The 10278-nt window shown below is 39.8% G+C and overlaps 1 protein-coding gene across 1 annotated transcript in view; it reads left to right on the forward strand.

Moving 5' to 3' along the window:
* Window positions 1–10278, forward strand: part of CACNA1F (calcium voltage-gated channel subunit alpha1 F) — a 125744-nt gene that overhangs the window by 14064 nt on the left and 101402 nt on the right. The window contains exons 10-14 of the mRNA XM_042447643.1: window positions 1996–2162; window positions 4501–4575; window positions 7193–7283; window positions 8625–8651; window positions 8747–8907. Of these exons, the coding sequence (XP_042303577.1) occupies window positions 1996–2162; window positions 4501–4575; window positions 7193–7283; window positions 8625–8651; window positions 8747–8907 (521 nt within the window). The remainder of the gene's footprint in view (window positions 1–1995; window positions 2163–4500; window positions 4576–7192; window positions 7284–8624; window positions 8652–8746; window positions 8908–10278) is intronic.

Below are 10278 nucleotides of genomic sequence, written 5' to 3' on the forward strand. Positions count from 1 at the left end.
AGTATAACTCCTACTTTAAGTCAGAGTCTGCCAAATATAGCATGGAGTATATTCATACCCCATAAAATTCCCTTTGACTGGATTTGGTGGATGGGTTTGCCTGTATTCAGAAAAGGGAATTTTTATATTTGATGCCAGGGAACATTCTTCTATCCTGCCCTTTGCCAGTTAGGGACTCTGTATGGAAGGCATTTGATCCTTTCATTGTAGCATGTGATCTGATTTGCTTGAGTTGTGCTGAACTGTTATGATTTATTATATGTACCAGTATTATATGTATGGTGCTTAAAATAAAGTTAGCATTTCACAAAAAAGGGGGGGAGGAGACAAATCCTTGCATGTAGGCTCACAATCTCAGTAAGGATGAAATCTAAGAAAAAATAGAAGTAGAAAGGTTAGTTATGGTGTTGTCTGACTTCTGAATTAACAAAACAGCATCAGAAAACATGGCCTGAAGTAGGCTTGTATACTATAGTTTGTGCTAATTATGGTTTGGTGTGATGCCAGAACTGATATAATGTAGTTGCCAGCTGTTGTTCTATCTCTTAAGACTACTGTTCCATAAAAATAGGATGAACCTGAATGCTGATGAGGTAGAAAGCTGAAATCAGTCTGTCTGAACCATAGTTTGTATGTTTTAGATTTAGAGACTAAAATTAAGTGCTCTTAACTATGTTTACTGTGATCCATGGTTTGGTGAAATATTTGCACTGAGTCTAGAATATGCAACATAGCATATTCAATGACATCTTGTGGTTGATGTAATCCAGGTTCTGCCTTCTGTCTTCTCTGAGGAGGGGGCAAAAACTACAGGATGATGAATTTTGGAGCTGTTTGAGCGATGACAAATATTACTAGAGAAGTGATTCAGTTGAATGTTCTGTGTTTCAGGGCATCTTGACTTGTAGAAGAGTGTTGGCTTTTTTTTGGGGGGGGGGGAATGAAGCATGCCACAAACCTCATTCAGAATACTAGTAAATATTCTATACAACATATGCAAACCAGCGTCTTTGAGTGGTTTAGTTTCCAGTCTACTAATGAGTGGAGAAGACAGGAACTGACAGCTGGCAATTCAGGCAGAGGTTAAGGCTTGATTCTACAAATGTTAAAGTCTTTTTGCTCTGGTCCAGGAATACCACAAAGTGCTGTGGCCACTGTGCCCACAGGCAGCCCATTCATTGGGTAACATCTTCGGTCTGTTACACATTTTGGCCCAGGTTAATGACATAAGCTTGTGATGTTGCACTGGTGTGTGCAGGGGTTGCATTGGCTTTTTAAATTGCATTTGCCAGCCAGTCTCCCAAATGATATTTACCAAATGATCGTGGTGGGGGAAGGGATATTTATTTACACTAGCCAGTTGAAAACCTGTGGGCACCCACAGGTTGTCTAATGTTAACTAACAATCAATCAATCAATCAAAGAAAAGGGGAATGGTGAAGGGGAGAGACTTCTTAAAAACATACCCCCACACACAGAAAGTGCTTCTGTCTAAACCTATATCATGGGATTTCAGAGGATGCTAAAATAAAATCAATTTTAAATTTAACATAAAATAATTCAGACAAATTAGAAGGCAACACTTCCAAAGAGAGAGAGAATTAGAGAGCGAGAAGAAAATAAAATCACTAGTGTGATCGCCAAATCAAATGATCAGTTGTCAAAAGAGAAAATCAATTGCAAATTATGAAAATTGAATTCAACAGTGCTGACCCTGTGAATGAATGATCCTGGTGTGTATGTGTAGGTGTTTGGGGGGGGGGTGTCTCTGTGTTGTACTTAATTACTTTATAACCAACTTTCTGATGTTTTGATTCTGCTTTGTGTATGCTTTAAACACCCAGAGAGTTGTCACGCTGTGCCAAACATATGAAGCTAGTCAGATCAAAGGGAGTACAATCAGCAAGTGGTCTTTATATCTGAAGGCGTTTTTCAGAAAGATGAGGGGGAGAGCTGTCCTGCCCAGCTAACTTGACCTACTCTTTTCTTCCATAGAGAATTTTCCAAGGAACGAGAGAAGGCCAAAGCCCGGGGTGACTTCCAAAAGCTCCGAGAGAAGCAGCAGATGGAAGAAGACCTGAAGGGCTATCTAGATTGGATCATGCAGGCTGAAGACATAGAGCCTGATGAGGAAGGGGATGAGACGGACGAGAAGCATACCCGTAAGAGCCTCCTGTCACCACTGGCTGCCTTATTCTCCCACCTTCCAGCTCTGCTTGATCAGAGCATGATATCTCACTGTGCTAGAGGGTGGTTTAGTTAGCAGCCTGGCTGCTATCATCTGGGTCTTGTGGCAGCTCTGGGCGAAGGGATTAGAGAGGAATCAATCCAAGCCGCCCGGCAGTGCAAGATTAGCGGGAACCTGAGTAAATTGCCAGCTTGGGGAAGGGATCCTTCTTAGATGTGAGGAAGCAGGGAAAGTCTCATGGTGACACGTAGTGTGTTCACACTGAGACAAGCAGAGGTGCCCTGATAGTTGTGTGGAGAGAATGGGGTGGGTGGCAAAAACAAAACAGATGAGCCAGGTAGGCTGATTTCTCTCCAGTTTCTAATGCTCAGCACTGTTTCTGTCATCCTTCTCTCCCCTCTTCCACCCCATCTGCCTTCTGGTGAGAGAAGGGATGCAGAGATTGTGCTCTTCCCTTCAGCACTCCCCAGAACCAGCCAATTAGTAGCATGTTTTACTTGAATGTACCCTTCCCTCTGGCTATGTACAGCAACAAGGAAAAACGGCAGGGAGTTCCAAGGATACAACCCTTGGCTCTGAGTTAATTAGCTCATTGGGACCTCGCTAGCTGCTTTGGGGAGGTCACTGAGTCAGTGGTGAGAGCAGCCAAGGCCAGCATGGCAAATAAATGTTGTTGTGAGTGAATGCTGCCTTTCTCTGTTCAGCCCATCAGTTTGTGTTTTCTCCTCAGTCAGCTAAGGACAAATTCCATGAATCCCAGTCCTTCATTCGTCTCCATCATCAACTCCCCCACCATTTTCAGAGGTCTCCCAGGATGCTTCCACAGGATGGTGGAATTGCCAGACTTTCTTCATTCAGTTTTATAGGGTGTCTACAGTATTGCATTGTTGTTCTGCTGCATGTTCCCTTGCTACATCTGTCTTTTTTTACAAACCACAGAAAATAAGTCCTCTCCGCTAAATCAGACAGTAACACAATCTTCACAGGAATAGATCACCTTAGCTATTCTTTTGTTCTTGTAAAAAAGTGTAGTTTTGATATGTGCAGTAACATAATAGACCAGGTAAACCTGTCAATCTGCACTTCAGTATTCCTTCACTATTGTCTTTCTAGTAGGCACCAATTTAAGATTTGCTTGGTGTTTTTTTAAAAGATTTATTTGGTATTTTTAAAAATCATTCTTTTAATTTGTGTGAAATCAGATGTACAGTTGGCCCTCCACATCCACGGATTTTTTATCCATGGATTCAACTAACTATGACTTGAAAATATTCCAAAAATATGTACATTCCATACAGGAAGCCTTGATTTTGCAATTTTACATAAGGGACACCATTTTACTGTGCTATTGTATATAATGGGACTTTAGCATCCATGGATTTTGGTACCCATGGTGGGTCCTGGAACCAAGTCCCAATGTATACCAAGTGCCCCCTGTATTATTTTTAAATAAAAATATAGTTTGTACAGTAGAGTTTACACTTGAAAGTGTTCTAGTGCATGTTTCAATGTTTATTAAACCAACACACTTCTTTCTCAGTCAGTGCCATTAGTATTCAGTATAAGATTTAGTATTTAATATTTTAGTATTGCTTTAACTTTTTCCTAGATCTATTAATTATCAGTAGAAGACTTTTTAGCATACCTTTAAAGATATGTATCTTATTGTTCACTCATGAAATGTATTCAAGTAATTATAGGCTTTACCACTAATGCTAAAACTGAGTTAATTGAAAAGGCATATTGTGCTTAAATGGAATGTGAGGGACCCTTCCGGAGCCAGAGTGATTTAAGTGTTGGAACATGACTCTGGAGACCAGGGTTCAAATTCCCACTTGGCCATGGAAACCCACTGGGTGACCTTGGGCAAGTCGCACTCTCTCATCCTTAGAGGAAAGCAAAGGCAACCCTTCTGAACAAATCTATAGGGCTGCCTTAGAGCTACCATATGTTGGACACAACTTGAATGAATACACAGCAGCAGCAGCAACCACCACCACCACCATCACTTTTCCTTCTCCATGGCTAATTCCATCCATAAGAAACTAAGTAGGATGTTACACAAACATCAAAACAACAAAGCATTCTGATGTGTGAAAAGTCGGCTGCAATTCCAGGCTCTTGACAGCCTGGAAGCAAACATAAAAAGAATCTGAATGAGAATTTAAATTCCTCCCTTTTCTTCATCCTTATTGTCATGTGGCTCTCATCAATTTATGTTGTTCTTCATTTACATTCAAACTTGTTCCTAAATGACTCCTCTTCTGTTTACCCCTTTCTTCACCCATTCTTCCATCTATCCCTTATGGAAGGTGTAACTGTGGCAGACCTGACAGAGAAGAAGAAGAAGAAATGGTTCAGACACAGCAGTTCCACCGACACTCATAGTAATTTCCTCATTTTTTTTACATATGTCTCCATGTTTTGTTTTGTTAATGTGTTAAGCTTCAGAAAAGATTCTAATATTATGTGTTTCCATCCTGTAACCATGTAGGCTTCATCCATGTAGGCGTCTGAATTGATTTTACGTAGCTCCCATTGCTGTCATGATCATACTGTGGACAGTTACTCCCACCAGATTTTTCTTATATTCGGGGCATTCAATGGGTAGCTTTCACACTACACAATTACAGCACCTTGATTCTACTTTAAGCACTGTGGCTGCATCCTGTGAAATCCTGGAGATTATTTGATCAGAGACACTAGACCGTTCGCTGTCTGAGAATTACTCCACCCTACACTTCAAATCCCAGTATTTGACATGGTGAAGTCATGGCAGTAACAAGTAGAATCATTGTGATATAATTGTGTAATGTGAAATGGTCTGGAGCAGTGGCATCACTAGCAGGGTGCGGGAGGTGTGGATTGCACCTGGTGACACCCGAAGGGGGTGTGTGACACCACTGATCCTCAAACACCTGCATTTGGGCAGAAACGGGCTGTGTCATTTGCCTGTGTCCTATTAAAATGCTGAAGAGATGGTTTAATGAAAAGAGAAAGGAGAGATCCCATGTTTTTTAAAAATAAAAATTCCGAATTTAAAAAATATATATTTTAACCATTTGTTTTAAAAATTATTCTTTAAAATTTTTCCTTAAAAACATCACATTTAACCAAGTTTTCACTTTAGCCACGTGAAGTTATGTATATGTAAATACATTTAGGCTCTGCATATGATATTGTAATTTAAATACATAATAATAATTTTGCAAGTTGTTTATGTCACAACTATTACCATTACATTCAGTGATGTATGGGAATTATGACTTATGAGTTAACATTAGTACTAAAAACATTCATAAGGATTCTGTATGGGTGTGGTATGGGAGAAGGTCAATCTGGGAAGGTGACACTATGAGTTATCACACCAGCCTGGAGTCCCTTGCCCACCTGATTACTACTCTGAAAACTGATTCCCCTATTCAATTCCATTGAGGATAATATGTTTTCTTCTCCGTTCCTTAATATATTTGGAAGATACAAGCTTTTCCCCCAGAGCCCCTGTGTAAACATTTTCTAGTCTGTTGGCCAAACAGGGTGCATAGCTCAGTATAAGACAATATGTTTCCCATACTTAAAGCCTAAGGTTCAGTCTCAGCATCACTGATTAAAGGATTTCCAGTTAAATTTACATTTGGTTGGTTGGATGGTTGGTATGTATATCCATTAATAAAACTGTGAAAGCAGAGAACACTGAGGTCCAAAACACACTGCAGAAACAACCCAGTTTGAGACCTCTTTAACTGCCCTGGCTCAATGCTAGGGAATGGTAGGAACTGTAGTTTTGTGAAACATTTAGCCTTATCTGTCAGAGAGGTCTGGTGTCACTAGAAACTACAGTTCCTAGGATTTCCTAGCACTGAACCAGTCTCAAACTGGATTAATTCTGCAGTGTGTTTTGGACCTGAGTATACCCTGCAGCTGAAAGACAATTTCTTCAGTATATTTTTACATTAAACCCATTTTGACCATAACATTGTGAATGGTTACTTTCCCATAGAGAATTGCATGCAGTTTGAAAGAAAGATTTCTTTTTTGTGTGTTGCACATCTCACTCTGGTAAGCACATTTCTGTATTGTTTCCGAAAAGTCCGCACGATCTGTTCAATGAGAGGAAAGAATGTGCAAATACCTTGGGAAAGGATGCTACTTTCCAACAAGCTCTCTCAAATACTTTTTTTAAAAAATTTCCTCCAGCCTTATAAAACTTTGGGAAAGGAACCACAATTTCTTGTGTAGGTTGGGGCCAAAATACCTGCCTTGTTTCACTATCTTAATTGTGGTGGTAAAAACTGGAATGATCATTTCATTGATGGGAAAGGAGATTGAGGGTTAATGTTATAGTCACTGTGGTGAATTGACCTCACAACTTGGTTGTGCTGTTTTCAGTGGCCATTTTGTTTTGCCCATAATGCTTCAGACACAATGAGCCTGTACAGACAGGCCAAAATAAAGCTGCTTTGGGTCACTTTGGAGGTATGCTGTTTAACTGCTGCATGCATCCTAAGAGGCCAGAAGCCATGCCAAAGCCATGCTCCAGTTCTAAGGACTGCAGCGCAGCTTTGGCACAGCTTCTTGGCCTCTTAAGATGTGTGTGTCATTTAAACAGCATACCTCTAAAGTGACCTAAAGCAGCTTTATTTTGGTCTGTATGTACGGTCCAATGTTACATGATGGCATATGTCACTGGAACATTAAGGAAAAAACATAATGGTGGTACCAGGCAGAGGCCATTAGAGTAACCGTACCACTTTCACCACAAAAGTAGTGGCAGATACAACAGTATTTAGGCCAGTTCACTTCTTTTCTCCCTCTCTACTTAGACTTAAACCCTTTTTTCAAATGTTAAGTACACACTTATGAAAATAAGAAATGAATTGGTCGCGACTTGAGGAATTAATATTTTGATGTTCATGGTAAATGGTAGGCCTTGATAGTTATAGAAATGCTGCAATGTGGTCTTATTATCTTTCAAAAGGTATCCTATATTTTCTTTCTCCCCAGCCAGTCTTCCTGCCAGTGAAACCACCTCCGTGAATACAGAGAATGTTGGTGATGAAGAGCACCATCAGAACAATTGCTGTGATGTGTGCTTGTGAGTTTGCTTGGCCAAAGGGGGATGTTTTGGGGACAGAGTAAGGGAATGCTGGATTTTTTCTGATAGCCTAGGCTGTATCCTATAGAATGATAATGGGAACTATGGATTCTTGGTTGGTGTTCTCCCTATGCAGAAGGATAAAGCACATGGTTCTCAGGTAGGGTTGTCATATTTCTGTCACTTGTATCCTGGCATCTAATTTGAATATAATGCAAATTATTATAATTATGCATATTATTAATTTGTATTCTGATTATGCTACTGCCACATTTTAACCTATCAACCTAGGAGAAATCTGGGATTTACTGCTTCGACTGGCCTAGTCATCCGGGACATTTTTTAGTCCCTTCAATCTGGGATTTTCCAGTTTTTTGGGGGACAAATGGCAACCCTTTTCTCAGGTCAAAGGTTTCAATCCCTCCCATTACCTGTTGAAAGCACCTTAGGTATCATAGCTGAACAATGATGAGCCTCATGAAACTACATTAGTTTCAAGGTCCCCCCCCCCCCAAAATATACAGGATAAGGGCCAGTTACAGTAAAAAGAAAAAGCTGACAGTTCTATGTATATTTGGAATATCTGTGTAATTTGACAACCAAACCACTCTGAGCAAGTATTAACCAAGCAGAGTCAGTCCTGGTTAATACTTGGATGGAAAATCACCAGGTAATATTAGGGAGTTTCTGTATGCTTTAAATTGTTTTAAAATGTTATTGCTTATTGGATGTGGTCTTACTGTCTTTCAAAAGGTATCACATTTTGCACAGGCTAATTATGTTGTATTTTAATTTGGAAACTGCCTTCGCTCACAGTTTGGTGGGAAAGGCAGAGCATAAATAAATAAATGTCATAATATTAGCATAATCATCATCATCATCATCATCAACTATGAATGTGTTGCAAATGTTTCAAATACATCAGCATCACAGACTCCATCTTTATTCACAATAATGATATATGTGGGCAACAGAACTTGCAGAAATGTGCATAGAGGCAGTTTCAGAAAGAAAGAAAAAACCCAGGGAGAATAGCAAATCAGGAATGCCTAACCAGGAGTATTCACATAGTTGTGTTGCAAAACAAAATGAGTTGATAAGCCCTAGGACTAGGAAATGGCTAGGAAATAACAATTGCCTGGAATCCCAGAGGGCCATTGCTGCTGGTCAGAGTTGACAGTAATGGGCTGGATGGACCAGTGGTCTGATGTAGTGAAAAGCTACTCAGGTTCCTATGACATATCAACAATGCCTGCATCCTTGTTTATAATATATTTCTTTGGTTGATTTTCCTGCAACTTTTTGTTTGATTTCTTTTTATTTTTCACCTGTTTTTCACAGAGGAAAGCTCTCAAAGACCAAGTTTGGGTGAGTGGAAAGAAATCCATCTTCTCATGTATGTTGTATTCTTCTGCTCTCTGGCATTCACCACCACCAACTTCTCTCCCTCCTTTTCTGCTTAGCCGCCGTGTTCGGCGCATCAACCGCCTCTTTAGGAAGAAATGTCGCCTGGCCGTCAAATCTGTCTCTTTCTACTGGATGGTTCTACTCCTTGTCTTTCTCAACACCCTGACCATTGCCTCAGAACATTACAACCAGCCTGACTGGCTCACACAGATCCAAGGTAGGTCTACAAGAGACAAGAAATATAGACAAGCCCCAGTGAGGGAATGTCAAGACAGTCTCTTTGAAGAGCACCAAAGACAGTTAGCTTAAGCATTTATGGTTAGGGCAGGGCTCCATGCTATGCAATTCTGGGAATTGTAGTTTTGTGAGACATTTAGCCTTCTCTGTCAGAGAGCAACAAACTACAATTCTCAGAATTCCATAGCATTGAGCCATGGTAGTTAAAGTGGTGTCAAACTGGATTATTTCCACATGTGGATACAACCAATAAATCTTTGGGGCTGAGGTATATGGGGGCTGCTAACAGTAGGGAATGTAAATTCTCAGTTATTTCTTTTTTCACATGCAGGAACAAATTATGGTAATTTTCTCTCTGCTGATGGCAAAACAAATATTCTATCGCATTATTCTTCCCATATTCAAATGTGCCAAAAATTTAATTTCACTTACAAAGACATTTTTTAAAAAAATGTAAACTCTTATTTTTTGCCCAAATGTGCTGGTTTATGACCATAATAAAGATGTACCTGTGAAGAAATAATAATGAATAGTCTTTCCATCCCTAGCCTACAGTTTCATTCTTAACTATGGATTTATTTATATATTTATTTAGATCTTGAAAGTAGAAGCCCTGCTCCTCTTTCCCTTTGAAGGTTGCCAGATGCTATGACATGTCACAGTTCAAATTTCTTCCTTTCTCTGCCCTACCTTTCTCTACTCCACCCTAGTCATTTTGAATTACTGGGCTCTTATTCCTGTTTTATTGGTGTGGAATATGGGGGGCAGAGAATGGAGAAAATATTCCTGATGGCTGCTCTATCTATTGCTATAGTCCTTGGTTTTCATTTTGAAATCTCCAACAACAACCTGATGACTTTGCTTTTTTCACAAAACATTGAAACAATTCCCAGCCCAACAAGTATTGTATTCCTATCTAGAGTCTGGGTTTTGTTAAAATTTTCAGGATGCATTGCAGAAAAAAGCACAACCTCTAGCAAGGATTTATAGATTAAATGCCATTTCTGTGGATGGGTAGGTGACCACAGAGCTTTTACACTAGAGTAGTAAGGTTTTTGGAAGATTGTACCTTTAAAAAAGAAGGCATGCTCCATCCAGGTTGGTCTCCAGAGACAATAACAAGGAAATGCAGGGAAGAGATCTATGATTAGCCAAATGTCTATTATGAAATTGGAGTGTTTATTGGACAAATTGCTTACCCAGCTTCTTTCACCCTCCTTCGTCTCCTTGCCAGCTAGTGAGGTCCATGTGGATTGAAAATGCTTTTGTAGAACGTCCTGACTAGTAATACTGTAAATGAAGGGTTTTTTTGTGAGATCTCTCTCTCTCTCTCTGGACTTTATCACACGGG

This window comes from Sceloporus undulatus, chromosome 2 (genome assembly GCF_019175285.1).
Source record: "Sceloporus undulatus isolate JIND9_A2432 ecotype Alabama chromosome 2, SceUnd_v1.1, whole genome shotgun sequence".
Taxonomy (NCBI): domain Eukaryota; kingdom Metazoa; phylum Chordata; class Lepidosauria; order Squamata; family Phrynosomatidae; genus Sceloporus; species Sceloporus undulatus.